A 17,715-nucleotide genomic window follows, 5' to 3' on the forward strand; every position below is an offset into this window, starting at 1 on the left:
ATCAAGCTCCATGATGTGAATCTCCCGTTTCTCCATATCTCTAAGGACCTATATTGGATTGAAATCTGGTGACTGTGGTGGCCATTGCAGTATTCTCATGTTTAAGAAACCAGTATGAGATATTTGAGCTTTGTGATGATGCATTATCCTGCTCGAAGTAGCCATCAAAAGATGGGTAAACTGTGGTCATAGAGATGGTCAGCCAAAATAATAAAGGGCCCATAGTGTGGCAAGAAAATATCCTCCACACCATCACCACCAGTCTGATCCGTTGATACATGGCAGGACGGATCCCTCCTTTCATGTTGTTTACGGTTAATTCTGACTCTACCATCTGAATATCACAGCTGAAATTGAGACCAATCAGACCAGGCGAAGTTTTTCCAATCTTCTATTGTCTAATTTTGGTGAGGCTGCATGAATTATAGCCTCAGCTTCTTCTGCTGCTGTAGAGCATCTGTTTCAAGGTTTGATGTTTTGAGCGTTCTGAGATGGTATTCTGCATACCTTCGCTGTAACAAGCTATTGTTGCCTTTTACCATTTCAAACCAGTCTGCCCATTCTCCCCTGACATCAACCAGGCATTTTTATCCGCTCAACTGCCGCTCAGTAGATATTTTCTGTTTTTCAGACCATTCTCAGATGGTTGTGTGAAAAAATCCCAATAGATCAACAGGTTTTAAAATACACCATGCCACGTTCAAAGTCAGTTAAATCCTCATTCTGAAGTTCGGTTTGTATTTCATCAAGTTGTCATCATGTCTAGATACCTGAATGCATTGATTTGCCTTAATGCATTTTGACTTGCTGCAATGTGATTGGCTGATTAGCAATTTGTGTTAAAAAGCAATTTAACAGGTGTACCTTAAAAAGTGGCCATTGAGTGTATTTGACATTTCTTTCATTTAAAGCTGTAAATAAAGGTTTGGTGTTTTTGAACAATAAGCAAAGAAAAGCTACTATGTAAAAATATAAAAGAACAATTTACCTTTATGCACTATTTTCAGATCACTATATGTAAACGTGTTTGTGGCATTGACCATGTTGATTCCATTACACAAAAGGTTGTTTTAAGATACTCTGAGTATGAATAGATGGATAGATGTGGATATGATGTGCTAATAATGGTTGTAATAAACTTTATAATTGTATTACAATATTTAAAATGTATAATTAAATATTAAAAATATTTTTTGTGTTAAATTATGTAATAATTAAAAAACATGTACAATCCAGAGTTGTGAAAGTTAGTTAATATTTTAAAAATAAAAATGTATTTTATGTTTAATTATTACATTCATAGTATTTCAAATTCAAGTGCTCACGCTTTTTCCTTTAGTATTTGAACACGACCTTCTCACCCTGGCCACTGCGACGTATTGGCGCAATACTCTGGGATACGCCGCGTGCGTGCGTGATGATGATGATTGACAGAAGTGAACCCATTGCTAATTATCCACGCACGTGAATCCACCTTAACTTTCTCCATCTTTGAAGCTCTTAAGGTTTGTATTATAAAAAATCCATTTATCGGTTAAAACGGGTTTAATTAAGAATGTTAAACATTTTAAGCTGCTTGTCGTTAAGTGATCGGCGTTATGTACCCCGGAGGGCACAGGTTTAGGTCAGAAACGAGGTTTCTGCTAGGCGCTAGCAGTTACCTGTAATTTGTAGTGGAGTGACTGTCGTTTTACTTGATATGTTAACGTGGTTTGCATTGTGTTGTGTCGTACACATTATTATATTAATAAAAAGTGTAAAGGTGTATACAAAATGTCAGTTAAAAACACGGTGTTGGTTAGCGATTAAGCAATCGTGGTTGTCGGCCATTACGTTTTTATTACGTGTGAAAAGTTTTCAATTAATCCATGATCCTTAATTTTACATTTTACTTACTATATTTTTAATCTAAGTATATATGGTCTGCACTTTTTTTTACAGAACAAGTAAAATCATGATCTATGTATTTTTACGTATACATTTTCTCTCCCTGTTAAGATCCTTGTGTGATGAACCGTAAAAGGCAAAAGATCACCTTCACATGGCTTCATAAGCCAGTGGAATCCCCCAGGAAACTGATGAGGAACAGTGTGGGCGTGGCACGACCCACATGCTGGGATAGGAATAGCCAGGATGATGTTGCGAGCAAGCTCGGTTCTCCTGGCCTAAACACATCCACTGGGTCAGCCGGACTGGGTGAAATGGAAACCATGTGTCTTAGCACACCCAAAACACGTACACCCAAAACACGCTTAAAGTTAACTGGATGTCACAAAGCATTGAGGAAAAGAATTATTCCTGATGAGGTAAGGCTATGAAGTGACGTGGAAAGTCCAAATGGGCTTGACTTCAGTTGTTAAAGGGATAGTTCACCCAAAAATGAAAATAATGTCATTAATGACTCACCCTCATGTCGTTCCAAACTTGTAAGACCTCCGTTCATCTTCGGACCACAGTTTAGTCCGAGAGCTTGTTGACCCTTTATTGAAAATCTACATACGGTATATTGTCCATGTCCAGAAAGGCAATAAAAACATCATCAAAGTAGTCCATGTGACATCAGTGGGTCAGTTAGAATGTGTTGAAGCATCGAAAATACATGTTGGTCCAAAAATAACAAAAATTACGACTTTATTCGACATTGTCTTCTCTTTCGGGTCTGTTGTGAAGCGCATGCGCGAGACTAAAGTCGTGTGACTGCAGTGATGCGGATGACGTACGACACGGCTGACGTGTTATCTGGTGCGCCCCAGCATTTTTTTTTTGTGCCCGAGCTTCATTTACAGTCTGGGGGAGATGTACGCTGTAAGTAAAAAAAAAATAACTTTGCAAACATGTCTGAGGATAACACATCATACACGTCATGTGACTTTAATCTTGCGCATGTGCTTCGCAACAGACGCAGATTATTGACATTATTTTCATTTTTGGGTGAACTATCCCTTTAAGGCACTATGTGATTTTGTTTTGCATAATTAAGAGCTTGAACCCATTGAGTGACTGACCTTTTATTTTTATTTGTTGCATATAGGACCCTGTTTCAGTACCAAAATCCTCCGCTGGACCTTCACCTTCTGCTGAGAGGAAAGGCAGCAGTTCGGATAAGGGGTTAAAGGTTATTTACCTCAAAGCCCTGAGTGACGCTATGGGAAATGCGGACAATAAGTCACCTAGCAGTGGGTCTAAGAAGCCTTCTCGAAAATCTCTTGACGCACCTGTGAAAGTAGAAAAGGAAGAAAACTCCTGTGATGACCTTGGCTGCTGCTCATTTAATGAAATGATGACCAAGGACCAGGAGCCTCCTCCATTGGAGTTCATAGACACTGAAGATGACCAGACAGCAATAAAGACGAACACCAGGGTAAGGTAGACCAGCCTGCTTATTTCAGGACTTTAATTACGGTACACATTTAAAATAAATGGATAGGAAAGAAGACATTTAAAATTTTGCATATGTGATTGAAATAGTGAATCGCAAGCTTTATTGTGCAAATACATTATGTGCCTGTAAAATAAATTATTTACACTATGGGTGGACACTGGCTTTGTTTCAATTGCATATTTGATGTATAGTTATTTAAAAATTGTTAATTTGTGAAAGATTTCTTTATTTAAGCAACTATTATCATGTTTAGTTTGCTAACATTGTTTTATATATAGCTATTACTCTCTTTCGGCGTCAGTAATCGGGAACATTTCTTTATGCACAGAGCGTGATCTTAAAGCGGTCAGAATCACCGGATTGGTCTGATTTCGAGGATGCGGAGAAAGTTAAAGTCTACTCCCAGGACGAATCCTTCAAGCCAGTGATGGTGCGAAAATCCCGTGAGTTCGTGAACGTCAGTGACACGCTTCCTGCATTGGAATACATAACACCAGCATTCGGTTCTTCAGAATTTCCACAAGATCACTCAAAATCGGAATCTTGGGAACACCAATGTCGAGAAGCTGACCCTGTCCCCCCTGCAAAAGATGTGGAGATTTTTTCAGAAAATCCAGTCTCTGTTTTTGCACCACCTAGAAGCTATTTGCTTTGTAGTTCACCTAGATTGTCCTTAAAGCATGAAGTTGTTAATGCCTCCCCATCTGTGGATTCTTTCCTCGTGCCCAGTCGGGCATATCGATCTGTAATCTCTGCCCCCTCTACGCCCGGCAGCCGGGGCTGTTCACCTTTTACAACTTCAAGTACTCGCGCATCCTCACACATGCGCTTTGCTCCGGACTGTTCCACGCGCAGGATGTCCGCTGGCTCTGAGCCCCTTTGGCTTTCGGGTTTGGATTACTCATCGGCAGACTTTGGATTTATTGACACGCATTGTCACCTTGACATGCTTTATGCGAAGCTGGGTTTTCAGGGAAGTTTCCAAAGATTTCAAGCCAAGTATGCAAGCAGTTTCCCAGTGGAATATAGGGGATGCATTGCAGACTTCTGTCACCCACGACTCACAAATAAAGATGCCATCTGGGAGGGGCTTCTCAGAGAGGAGCAAGTGTGGGGGGCTTTCGGTTGCCACCCCCATTTTGCTAAGGAGTATAACCAAACTCACGAGCAAAGCATCATGGATGCTATGCGTCACCCTAAGGCCATTGCGTTTGGAGAGATCGGTCTGGATTACTCTCATAAGAATTCCACAGACACCAGGAAACAGAAAGAGGTATTACAGACATGATTTCTATATTTTTAAGTACATAGTATATGTACTAAATAGCTATATTTAAGTATATATTTAGGGATAAATATATATATTGACTATGCATGCATAGTAAACTTTTTTTGTCTTTTCTTGTTGAGGTGTTCACACGGCAGTTGCAGCTGGCCGTTTCACTTGGAAAGCCCATAGTTATACATTGTCGTGATGCTGATGATGATGTGCTGGAAATAATGAAGAAGTGTGTCCCCAGAGATTACAAAATACACCGGTTAGTTTAAAAATTAAAACATGTTTCAAGCCAAGAATTGTTTTCACAAAAGTTTGCTTGATTTGTTTTGTGCGGTGTTGATCTTACAAAGCTTCCTCACTTCATGTCTGGCTCCCAGGGGCTGTTTACACTTTGTATTAAGATGTGTTTTCATCGATCGGATCACAAGTGGATGAGAGAGACACATTACATTTACACCTGGTATTTAAATCCGTCTCTTTTGTCCACTTTCGACCGCTTCTGTCTGGAATACTGTGAGGGGACGGTCCGTGAGACGGTGGGCGAGTCTCTCTGCTGTCATTCAAACGCGAGCGGGAGTAATTATGAGTTTATATGGATGCAAACTAATATTATGTCAGAGTCCACTGCTTGTTTAGCAAGTATACATGCTGCACAGGGTTTTTTTGTAAGTTTATATGTTGGAGCTTTCTCTGAATTTTCAGCGCAATTGATGAAATAGGATCGCGCAACTTTCACGCTTTCAAAATGAAACTACAGAGAACACCCGCAGTAGTTTTATCAATGAAAGGCTAAAAATAGCGCTGTTCACCGTATGTTCACGCCAGAAGTAAAAAAAGACGTAAAACTTGAGTTTAATACCTCAGATTAGATAAATGGGCGGAGAGAAGGCGGTCGCGTGTGGCTGTTTGAACACTTCAACCACTTCAACCACATTTGCGTTCCGCAACTCCAAAGCGATCCGATCGAAAGTGGTTTCGACTACCTCTGAATGTGGTTGAAAGTGGTCGAAAGTGCACGCGTTCAAAACGTTTTGAACACCGTTTACACCTGGCATTAACGTCGTCCACTTGTGATCCGATCGACGAAAACGCATGTTAATGCCAATTGTAAACAGCCTCCCAGTTTTGAATGAACAAAATGTCAGTGGCATTCTGTAATGGAAAAAACATTCTCAGTTGTAATTAATGGAAGTTTCAACTGTACCACGGCTGGTGTGAACGCAGCATTAGAGGCGGCAAATACGCGCTAGTCTCGCGTAGTTGGACGCTTAAACATTTGAGTTAACTCGCTTCATTCGTGTGTGAAATTCTAGCCTTTCGAGACATTTATGCGGAAATTTGCGTCATGGGAGGGGCTTCTGAGACTCCGCTCGCTTCCTGCAATCACGTCACTACTACAGCAAGGTCCTGATTGGTTAATGCGGTGCGGAAATCCGCCCAAAAGTTCAGATTTTTCAACGTTTCCTGCATCAATGCTCAATTTGCGCAGAACGCACGGAATGAGCGCACCGCGCCTACCGTGCCGTAGGATGCCTAATCGCGTCTTTGCATTGACTTAACATGTAAATCACTCGCGCTTGCCGCCTCGACCGCGTCTGGTGTGAACACTAAAGAAGAAATAGAGATGCATCAATCTATTGGCCATTTATCCGTATCAGTCGATAAAAGCATTTATTTTGCGCTATTGGTTAGTAGTGTAAAAACAGCCGATAGTCATGGTTGATATATCCTGTCATCAAAAGAGTACAAGAAAATGCAATGTTTTGAGCTCTGTGTATACAAAATGTAAAGAAACATCACTCAGGGTTCCCACGGGTCATGGAATTTCTTTTACAGACATTAAAATTCTTTTTTTTTTTGTCAAAATCATGGAATATCATGGATTTTTGTTTGTTGCTTTAAATTTTAGTTTCCATTTATCAAAATGTAATCCACTTGTTAACTTGTGACGTAAGGAATACCATTTCTGGGTCCAAGCCTCCGCTGACTAAAGTTAAACCGCTGTTTATTGGCACTGTTTATTCATTTCACACATTTAAGCTATATTTTTATAAATTTTAGGTGTACACTACATTTTCCAGGCTCACGGCATCTCGGACATAGGTTATGGAAATTCAGCTTTTTAGTTGGTGAAAATCAGGGAATTTGACTTTGTGGGAACCCTGATCACTAGTTTAATGTTCAATATAAACTGTCATTATCACCATATATAAGAGAATGTGTTTCCAACTTAGCATACGAGACGTAGTGGCATAGTGACAGACACGGAAAAAAATCCCTGTTTTAGATTTCTATTTCCTAACTGGCTCTCTGCACTTCCGCATTCATTACCATTACGTCTTGTACACCATACGCTGGAAACACACTCTCTCGTGAACGTGTGTCAAAATACTATCACTTAAAGGAATAGTCTAATCATTTTCAATATTAAAATATGTTATTACCTTAACTAAGAAGAGTTGATACATCCCTCTATCATCTTAGTGCGTGCACGTAAGCGCTGGAGCGCTGCGACACTTCAATAGCATTTAGCTTAGCCCCATTCATTCAATGGTACCACTCAGAGATAAAGTTAGAAGTGACCAAACACATCAACGTTTTTCCTATTTAAGATGAGTATTTATACGAGCAAGTTTGGTGGTACAAAATAAAACGTAGCGCTTTTCTAAGCGGATTTAAAAGAGGAACTATATTGTATGGCGTAATAGCACTTTTGGGAGTACTTCAACTCGCCTGAAAAATCCGCTCCCCTTCTCCCTCTCATAATGGGAGAGGGAGAGTGTTACTGCGCCGAGTCGAAGTACTCCCAAAAGTGCTGTTCCGCCCTACAATATAGTTCCTCTTTTAAATCCGCTTAGAAAAGCGCTATGTTTTATTTTGTACCACCAAACTTGCTCGTATAACTACTCGTCTTAAATAGGAAAAACGTTGATGTGTTTGGTCACTTCTAACTTTATCTCTGAGTGGTACCATTGAATGAATGGGGCTAAGCTAAATGCTATCGAAGTGTAGCAGCGCGCTCCAGTGCTTACGTGCACACACACAGATGATAGAGGGATGTATCAACTCTTCTTAGTTAAGGTAATAACATATTTTAATATTGAAAATGAGTAGACTATTCCTTTAAAAGACAACCTTTACATAGGTTATGTAAAATAATTTATACAGGTTGAGCTAACCTGTATCCCTTATGTTTGTGTTAGACATTGTTTCACCAACAGCTACTCTGTGATTGAGCCGTTCCTGAGTGAATTCTCCAATTTGTGTGTGGGTTTTACCGGACTGATCACGTACTCCCGTGCCGCGGAGGCTCGAGAAGCTGTGAGGAAAATTCCACTGGATAGAATCTTGCTGGAAACAGATGCACCATATTTCCTACCCAGACAGGTGTGTGAGTGTTACTATGTGCACATTGTTTAATGAGAATAACATACCAAAATGTATATACACTGCAGTCTTAATTATATATAAATTTAGTTGGATTAGATACAAACTAAACTGAAAACAAATAATTCTAGACCTTTACAGACTGGTGCTTTTGCAAAGTGACCACAGATGTAGTTTTACATGAAGTATGGGCATAATGCAGAGATTGTTACAAACCAGTATAAATTTATTTGTTCTGATGAACACGAAAGAAGATATATTGAGGAATGTGTTTGTAACCAAACTGATCAGAGGCCCCATTGACTTCTAATGTAAGAAAAAGAATACTATGGAAGTCAATGGGGCCTCTGATCGGTTTGGTTACAAACATCCCTTAAAATATCTGCCTTTGTGTTTATCAGAACGAAAAAAGGTATACAGGTTTGTAACTTCATAGTTTGGTTAAACTATCCCTTTGCATAACTCATAAGTTTTTAGTCTGAAATGGACTCTTCTTTCTGTGTAGGTGCCCAAATTTGTATGCAGGTTTGCCCACCCTGGTATGGGCATACACACGCTACGTGAGATTAGCCTGCTTAAGGGAGAGATGCTACAGACAGTACTGCAAAAAGTCCGCCAGAACACTAAACATATATATGGCCTGTAATTGACAGCTTTATGTGACTACAGCTCCTTTATTTCTACCATTTACCATAGAAAAGAAAGCCTTCTTTTGCTGCTGTAAACTTAACCTGGCCGTCCATGGCCCAGTTAAAGAGCCTGTTATTAAGTATGGGATCACTTTGACATTTTCTTTACATTTAACAGTGTCTGCAAAAAAAGATGTTGCAGCTTTAAAGTTCATTGTAATATACTCTGTGTTGTGAGTTAAGTTGCGATTGATTCTTACAGTGTTGTGGGAATTTCACATCTGTTAAAAAAGTTAGTAATTTTAAGGTCTGTTTTCTGTTTTTAATGTTTCTCTATGTTCTCAAGTTTCCTTCATTCATTCGTCTGCATTTGTTCTTACAAGTTACGCTACTTGTGACATAAGTGACATTAAATGCCAGCTTGTGTCTTCTGTTGTATTAAAATATCTCTGCATTATCAAGTGAAATTTGTGTAAAAAATTTAAATAAGAAGCAAAACAGATTGTGTAAACCCACAACTAAGTTTTTACCAAGTTGTTGGTTTTATAAATGTATCTTTTTTCAGAGCTGAAAGATTGAATAAATATATATATGGGCAACACGAATGGATTCATGAATTATTATTTTGAGAAGTTATGTTTTTTTGCAATATACATATTTTATACATATCTGAATAATAATAATGCATCAGTAACCACAAATCTTGAGTCACACAAGACTAGCTAAGAAAATAAAAACTGGAGGCAGATTACTTTGTCATTGATGATAAACTTTATTTTTCCCAACTGTTTTCGTTCATTTTTAAATCATATTTTTGTTGGTTTAATGATTTAAATCCGGTAGGACCTGTAGTTTTATTCATTCTGAAAAAAAAACACATTTAACATTAGGTTTAACATTTGCACACACAAATCCAAGGTAATTCTGTAATCCAGACTATGATTTCATCAACAACTGAATGCCAAATGTGCGATTAAAGGGATAGTTCACCCAAAATTGAAAATTCTGTCATCCAACCAAATCAATCAGAGGCCCCATTTACTTCCATAGTAGGATGAAAGAATACTATGGAAGTCAATGGGGCCTCTGATCGATATGGTTATAAACATTCTTCAAAATATCTTCCTTTGTGTTTACCAGAACAAAAAAATGAATACAGGTTTGTAACAACATAAAAATTGAGTATATGATGACAGATTTTTCATTTTGGGGTAAACTATTCCTTTAACTCCACATCTTTTCTAAAATTCTTAAAATGGCTCTGTATGTTTTTAAATGTACACATTTGAAGTTTGTGTTAAGCTTACCAAGAGGAGGATGACTGAGAAGATCGACCAGTATGTTCTGCAGTACTGGACCATATTTCTCATACTCCGCTTCACTCAAAGACATGGTCAGGTCAAATGGAGCACTCATCTGAACAAGTAGTGAATAAAACAAGTGTCAGTAATAATTTAGTTCAAAAACCACTATTTCTGATAGTAATACTCTGTGGGAATCTTAAATTTCTGCTTGAATATACAGTTGCATTGTGTTTTTACCATGATCTGGTCATCCTCTCTAAATACTGGGATCTCTGGTTCATCAGCATCCCTTATGCCCACCCGTGGTGGTCTTCGTTCTCCTCTACCCTTCTAAAGGAAGATGTTATACTTAATGACACTTTATTTTTGACTTCCTATGAATTCATGATCATTTAACCCTTTTTAAATTAACAAAACAGATGATTTTTTAGTTTTGGTGTTCGTACACATATAAAGGGATAGTTCACCCAAAAATAAACGTTGCGTCATCATTTACTCACCCTCATGTTGTTCTAAAACTGTAAAAGTTTCTTGATTCTGCTGAACACAGAAGATATTTTGATAAATGATAGTAAGCACACAGTTGATTGTACCCATTGAATTCCATAGTAGAAAAAATGTAATATTATGGAAGTCAATGTGTACCATCAATTGTGTGCTTATGCCATCTATGATCTAAATATCTTCTTTGTGTTCAACAAATTAGAAACTCATACAGTTTTAACATTAATGTGTAATTGACAGAATTTAAATTTTTGGTTAAACTATCCCTTTAAGGATGGATAGATCTTTATCATGCACCAGGTTTTGTTAAATCCAGACATATTTTAGAGACATCCACTCACCGGTGGTTTCTGAGGAGGGCTGAGGAAGCTGGTGCCACCACTTACACACTCAACACACAGAGAAAAAGCACATAAGAGCACAAACATGTTGCTGGCACGGCGGTGATGTGGCATCTTGGTCCTTATGAACTTACGGTTCAGTCTGTGGGATATTACAAAATTACAATTATATCAAATTAAATGTAAAGCTTTAAATCAACACATTGCTCTTACAGATCTCTATCACTGTAGATTTAGAAAGTATATTTTTGTGCACAGATATAGATTTAATAGTTAGAAAGTTCTAGTATGAGATATTGTTCTTACCTCTGTGATGATCAAACAGCTTCAGTTGCTCTGCACACAAAGGTCCGCTTTTCGCTTTTATAATAACCTTTTGTTAACAATTAGCATGAAAGTCCACAACTATAACAGTGAAAACAAACATAACCATGCTTCCAAATGCATAAATTTTTTGACGACAAAGCACTGCTGTATGTGTGTTGTGTCACAAATGTATTTACTCTAGGGTGATGAAAATGATGATAACCGATGATGGCAAATAAAAACTTGGAATTTCAAACATATAATTTGGTTGTACAGCACAGATGTTCTTGCTGAGTCAATAGCAATGTGGATGGAGAGGATGTGTTACCAGACCACCGAGTTATTGCATGCCACAGCAGGTGTGCTTGACTGGCATAATAGTTTCTATGAAACATTTAACCATAAGTAGCCATTTAACCGAAACGTTTGTCCAAAGAGACATAACTATTAATAAAAGAGTCTGAATTTCAGTAAAATTTTTAAAGTTTAAAAGCAGGTGCACCTTTTGAAAGAAAATATGATGGACATTTAGTTTTTAATTAGTTTATTTTGTATTTAGACTGTTTTGTATTGTATTTATATTATTTGTGAATAATATGTGTATTTTATGGTTTGTTATAAGTTTGTTTCAGATCTAAGTAGCCTAAATAAATACTCTTGTAGTGTAAACTCCAGTACACTAGATGGCAGGCTATGCACTCCAGCTTTCGGCATTTAGAAGTTGTGTTTACACTGTATGTCAGTGTTTTAGCATGTATTGCTAAAAATTTAGAGCTGAAATGGATACAAAAAAGAAACAGTATAAGGTTACAGCTTCATCGGTAAGTAGTTCGTAGGTGAAGATGTTGCTCTGAGTCTGAACTAACTTACAGAGAGCGATTTACAGTAAATGTTAGCTTGTTTTTGTACGCAGCAAGTAGTTAGCTTAGCACGATATCTGCTGGTGAACATGCCTTGTGTGTATGTTTGTAATCTTAAAAATAATGAAGTCGTTTTAAACATTTTGTATAACGTCAGTTTTTAATCTGCATTTCAGCTGGTTGACCTGAAAGCGGAATTATATCGGAAACAAGAGGAGTTTAAACAGGACCGACTTGGCCAAGATGCAGGAGATGCACATACGCAGAAAATAAAAATTAAGGTAAGACATAGTTATAGGATTATACATTTATGACTGCATTAAGACGTTTGTTTTGTTTGACTGGTCTTGTGTGTTTGCGTGTGCACGTAGAAGCCCAACATCTGGAGTAAACAAAATGAAGGAGTGAATGCGCGAGCGCAGAAGGACGTTCAGCAGACCACAGAGGAAGAACTCACTTTAGATAAATCCAGGTGGGTGAGCTACTAAACATGCAGATATGCTCATTTAATGCTGCACTATTTGTTTGATAGAGATCATGAAAACCTTACCCTACTGAAAAATCCAGCAAGGACCAGCATAAGCTGGTTTAAAGTGACACTCCACTTTTTTTTGAAAATATGCTAATTTTACAGCTCCCCTAGAGTTAAATATTAGATTTTTACCGTTTTGGAATCCATTCAGCTGATCTCCGGGTCTGGCGGTACCACTTTTAGCATAACTTAGCATAATCCATTGAATCTGATTAGACCATTTAGCATCCTGCTAAAAAATAACAAAATAAGTGTTTTATATTTTATATGATATTACCAAGGCCGCCTTAATGCACGGGCTTACCTGGGCTGAAGCCCAGGGGCCTCTCAAGTTCAGGGGCCTCCCAAGTTCACGTTCATATTGTTTTGTAACTCGTCAGGTTATCTGTCAATCACTCTAACTGCACGTTACATGGGTGCTGACTGGTCCGTGGTAACTTACGTAACAGATTTTTCTATTCCGCGTAATGTGCGCGTTTTCAACTTGGCATTCCTACATGTTAGACTGAGTGTGACAGTCACAGAGAAACGGGAAATAATCCACCAACAAATGAAAGAGTAATTTCTGAAATTTCATAATAAGCACTGAGGTGCAGGTCTCTCTATCTTTCGCGTGCGCGCTCGCTCTCTGTGCTCGTGCAGCTGAGTCTCTGGCATGCAGAAGTCTCTCCAACTGTGCGCAAGATACTGTGCTGCCAAATAAAGAAAAGAGTACCCGAACATATTAATGCTGTTCGTTGTTATAAAGTTTAAGTTTACTCGCGTTTATATCAGTGACGCGTGCGCAGCTGTTGCGATGTAGTCTGACGCGATGTTAGCTCACAGTACATCTGTTGGTTTAGAAAGACGACACAACGGTAAATGTGCAAGTCAAAGCGCGACAAGACCATCTCTTATGATCATCCCCTGATCGCACCATTCATATTTATAATGTCCTTATCTAAAGATCTTATATACAGGTATGTTCCCTGTCTGTTCTGTTTTGTAAATATTCATATGTGTTCGTTTTACATGCGTAATATGCATAAATACTAAATACAATGCATACTATATTTTTAATAGCCTACAAAATAAATAACTGATTAAAAAACAAGATTCTGTCTATAAGACTTATCTTTTCTTAACATTAATGCATTTTCACTTTAAAACTAACTTTAACTTCTTATATTTTTAAAACTGTGCTGAGCATTTAGTTAGTGAGTGGCAATTTTCTGCAAATTTGTATATTCCAACAACTATAAAGCTTATAAACATATATACTCTCACACATTTTGGTTTTATTTTCAGCACAAGTTGCTGTGTGTGGTTGTTACATAAATTGTCTTGTGTTTATGCTCAAGTGGGCTCAGTGATATGTTAATAATGATATTATGGTGTTTTCTGGGTCAAAGAGGGAAAACTCACTGTTGGATGTATTGAAAGAAACTAATGCATTTTGTGATGTAGATTACCTAGATATTACACTTTTTTTTTAATAAGACTATAAATTGAGGGTATGGGGGGCCTCCAAAACCTCTCAGCCCCAGGGCCTCACATTAGGTTAAGGCGGCCCTGGATATTACGCAGAAAATAGTCCCCTGCTATTGATTGAAAGTTACCAAGGGGACTTCTTTCGGGCGCTTCGTAATATCAATGCGCCTCCTGCAGCTATGATACAGCAGCAAAATCCTTGATTATTACACCAGAATGAGAGTATAGTTCTTGCCGTATCGGAAAAGCTCAGCTTTTAATTGTCTGTCGGTCTTAGTACAAAAAATATCGAAACTCTTTGGTTACTTTTAAGCGCGATGCTAAATGGTCTAATCAGATTCAATGGATTATGCTAAGATATGCTAAAAGTGGTACAGCCAGAGAAAGGCTGAATGGATTGCAAAACAGTAAAAATCAAATGTTTAACTCTAAGGGAGCTGGAAATTTTGCATATTTTCAAAAAAGTGTAGTGTCCCTTAAAGGTGACGATTAATTGCCTGTTTTATTACTTTGACATTTAATTCTCATATTTTTTGTTTGTTTATTAAATAATTTTTTATTAAATTTTAATTTTTTCAAACATTGTTGTGATTTAAATTAAATATTTTGCCATGTTTACCTGGCAGTAAATATTAAAACACATAACACATATTTAAAAGTAATTATTTTATGAATAAATCTGAATATTCTTCATAAGAAATAAACAATAAAGTGTCTGAAAAATTACATAAAAATTCAATCAAAATAAACTATACCAGATAAGGCCTTAAATAGCAGCCAATCCTACTAAGGTCATATAGACTACAGACCATATCTGTAGTGGCTGCAAATAAATAAATCCCTTACAGATCCTTAAGAATAGCATCCTTCACTTCCCTAAACTTGGAATTGCTGTTTTACAAATGTATGTTTTATCTGGCAGTTCAAACTGTCCATCAAAGTTTTGCAGCGTTACACTGTTAGTTAAGGAATGTCATCTGATACTGTCTTGTTTATACAAGCGCTGCAGCCCCCCCTTGTGTTTTTAAAGAGATGTGCAATCATTGCGGTGATCTGAACAATCGCGATGAGACGATTATTTAATCTTTTTGATAGCCCTACTACCAAATACTAAAAGATAAGAGTATTTAATATTTATAGATAGATTACTTGATTCTGATTGGTCAGTCGCGAGGTCTGTTATCTTTTGATATCATCCGCTAAAACTGATAACACACCACACCTGGGTACTGCGAGTCATCTTGACCAGTACTACTTATACGTTTAATGTATCACTACGCTCTCTCTCTCTTTGTCAAGAAATGTTTGAAATAAAATGAGCTAATACAATGTTTCAAATCAATATTTTGTGTCAAATGATTTACTTGTGTGGCAAGTGGCCGTGTAATAAGCAATATAATGTACATTCAGCAGTTGGTACTTATGAAAGAATAATTTTTTGACCAAGCACAAATCCAAATACATCTTTACATTTGTGTTTACCTTACAAGTTCATTATGTACAATATAATCAAGTATTTTTGTCATAAACAGGCAGAAATTAGAAGAAAAGGCACGTCTCTATGAGCAGATGACAAAAGGAGATTTCCCAGGTATATGCTGGTTTTCTTGACTTGTACAACTTTTTAAAAAAAGTTTAAAAGGAAATGAAACAAAACAGCTTGTCTTTTTTTTAGATGAGGAGACTGAAAGTCTTTACCTAGTGGACTTTACCCAGAAGATTATCAACCGGAGGAATGAGACACATGAAGCAGAGGACCGATACGGGAGGGGTGCTGATGTGAACATCCCTATCCCACCCCCACAGAACGCAGATGAGGAATGGTATGCTTTGACGTGTATTGCAATCATGATTATCTGCATTCAAATGTAATATTTAAACTCAACATTCTGTGGCTTTCTCCGCTGTTCCTCTTGCAGGGTGGATTATGTTGATGCTTTAGGACGTTCCCGAAGATGTCTGAAAAAAGATCTACCAGATTTTCAGAAAATGGACCAAGATCTCCAGAGCAAGAGGCAATTTTCAATCCCATGCTGGAAATTATATGCACAGTATTGCCATGCAACAAACCTATTCAACCGATTTCCCTTGTGTTTCTTGTGTTTGTCATTGCAGGGTGACTGGAACTGACAGGACTCTGTTATCTGATGACATGAGGAGAGAAATGCAAAGAGAAGAGTGGGAGAGAGAGGAGGAGGAACAGATGAATAAACCTGTCGGACCCATTCACTATGAGGATATCAGAAAACAAGGTGATGAAGAGGATTGATCTCATTGTTGACACACTAAACACTTTTAAGTGCACAGAATTGTGTTTGCACAGTAGCTCCTTTAAATTTGTGCTTGTAAATGGGTTTCAGAGGCCAGAGAGCTCGGTGTCGGATATTTTGCTTTTTCTCAGGATGAAGAGCAACGCAGGAAACAGCGAGAGGCTCTAGATATGCTGAGAGACCAGGTAAGATAAACAAAATATAAAATTTAAATAATGTGTGACCCTGTCTGTGAAATCCAGGGTTAAGTCTTATAATCTATTTATGAGATTAGGAGCATCAAACAAAGATTATCTATTCAGAATAAAATATGAGAATCAATACAGTTTTTGTTTATTTGTCCAATCCTCTCTTTTTCTCTTAAGACAACAGAGCAGCGCAGCAAACGAGAGCAATTGAAGGAAAAGCGGAAAGCTATGCTTCAAGCTCGGTTAGCTAAAGTGAGGATGAGGAGGATGAAGAAAGGCAAGCTGGAGCCCGGAGCTGAAGACGATGGTATGTGTTATTTGTTTGTTATAAAGCATACAGAGCATGTACATCCTTATTTGGTAACAGTTTCTTAGTTTTTGCATTTGGCTATTTTGGGATTATTTTGAGATCTTTGTCCTTTTTAGCGTCTGTTGCCGATGGTGCTGAGAATGACGAAGACGATGATGAAGAAGCTTTAATTGGACCTCCAGCCCCTACCACGGTACCAAAAGTGGAGGTGGAGATCCAGGAGAGGAAAGACACTAAACCTGGGATTCCACATGTTCGAGAGTGGGACAGAGGCAAAGGTAATACAAGTTTATTAAACTTTTTTTGTCATTTGCTCTATTATTATTTATATTTTTGTCAATTGAAACATAATTTTCTTTCCAGAGTTCTCATGGGGTCAGTGGACAAGTCGCCGTCGAGAGGAGCGAGATACAGAGTTCGCGCCTCCCTCTGCTTACTTCACAGACGGCAGGAAGGCCAATCACAGCCGAGCTCCAGAAAAGGGGCAGGGCAAAGCAAAACATTCCTTTAATAATTGGTCCGAATCACAGAGGGTGCCCGAAAACGACACAGGCGACATACCCGCCCCTACACATGCTTTTAATACATCCACATTTACAGAAACTCAACATAAGCAACAACCACAACCAGAGGCTGCTCACACACAAAGTCTGGATGACCTTTTGTCCTACTACAAACACTCCACCTGAGCTGAAAACTCTTTTAATGGCCCACGAATATAATTTGGAAGTGGTTGGCTAGGTTGCATTTTGAATTTGATTAATCTTTGATTCCTTTGCTGTATATTGTTGCAGGACCTTTTTTTTTAGGTATGCAGCCTCCCTGGGAATAATTTATTATGTTTAATTTGACATGGATGCTACTATTTAAGTAGATGAATATAATTCCAAATAAAAACATATTTTGCTTTTCATATGTTAATTCTTTCTTCCAATTGATTTTGCGACATTTAT

The 17,715-nt window shown here is 37.9% G+C and overlaps 3 protein-coding genes across 4 annotated transcripts; 2 read left to right on the forward strand and 1 right to left on the reverse strand.

Annotated features, from left to right (window-relative positions):
• Positions 1-1,314: 1,314 nt before the first annotated feature.
• tatdn2 (TatD DNase domain containing 2) lies at positions 1,315-9,267 on the forward strand. 2 transcript variants are annotated; one of them, XM_065264710.2, is made up of 7 exons: positions 1,315-1,505; positions 1,999-2,306; positions 3,032-3,361; positions 3,711-4,655; positions 4,793-4,920; positions 7,865-8,048; positions 8,554-9,267. In XM_065264710.2, exons 2-7 carry the CDS (start codon positions 2,010-2,012, stop codon positions 8,692-8,694), a joined length of 2,025 nt encoding a protein of 674 aa, XP_065120782.1. In that variant the 5' UTR covers positions 1,315-1,505; positions 1,999-2,009; the 3' UTR covers positions 8,695-9,267. The 2 variants fall into 2 exon arrangements, with proteins under 2 accessions (XP_065120782.1, XP_065120783.1); XM_065264711.1 differs by lacking the exon at positions 1,315-1,505 and adding an exon at positions 1,543-1,624.
• A 161-nt stretch (positions 9,268-9,428) lies between these two features.
• Positions 9,429-11,237, reverse strand: ghrl (ghrelin/obestatin prepropeptide). Its single transcript, XM_065264505.2, has 5 exons — positions 11,133-11,237; positions 10,827-10,968; positions 10,219-10,311; positions 9,985-10,093; positions 9,429-9,540 (listed from the first exon to the last, which is right to left on the reverse strand). The coding sequence occupies exons 2-5, from the start codon at positions 10,938-10,940 to the stop codon at positions 9,536-9,538; spliced, it is 321 nt and encodes a 106-aa protein (XP_065120577.1). The 5' UTR covers positions 10,941-10,968; positions 11,133-11,237; the 3' UTR covers positions 9,429-9,535.
• A 577-nt stretch (positions 11,238-11,814) lies between these two features.
• Positions 11,815-17,675, forward strand: ccdc174 (coiled-coil domain containing 174). Its single transcript, XM_065264502.1, has 11 exons — positions 11,815-11,953; positions 12,169-12,273; positions 12,364-12,464; positions 15,527-15,585; positions 15,670-15,817; positions 15,914-16,009; positions 16,110-16,246; positions 16,355-16,449; positions 16,630-16,759; positions 16,879-17,040; positions 17,126-17,675. Exons 1-11 carry the CDS (start codon positions 11,912-11,914, stop codon positions 17,449-17,451), a joined length of 1,401 nt encoding a protein of 466 aa, XP_065120574.1. The 5' UTR covers positions 11,815-11,911; the 3' UTR covers positions 17,452-17,675.
• Positions 17,676-17,715: the final 40 nt, after the last annotated feature.

The sequence above is a fragment of the Paramisgurnus dabryanus genome, chromosome 7 (genome assembly GCF_030506205.2).
Source record: "Paramisgurnus dabryanus chromosome 7, PD_genome_1.1, whole genome shotgun sequence".
Lineage (NCBI taxonomy): Eukaryota > Metazoa > Chordata > Actinopteri > Cypriniformes > Cobitidae > Paramisgurnus > Paramisgurnus dabryanus.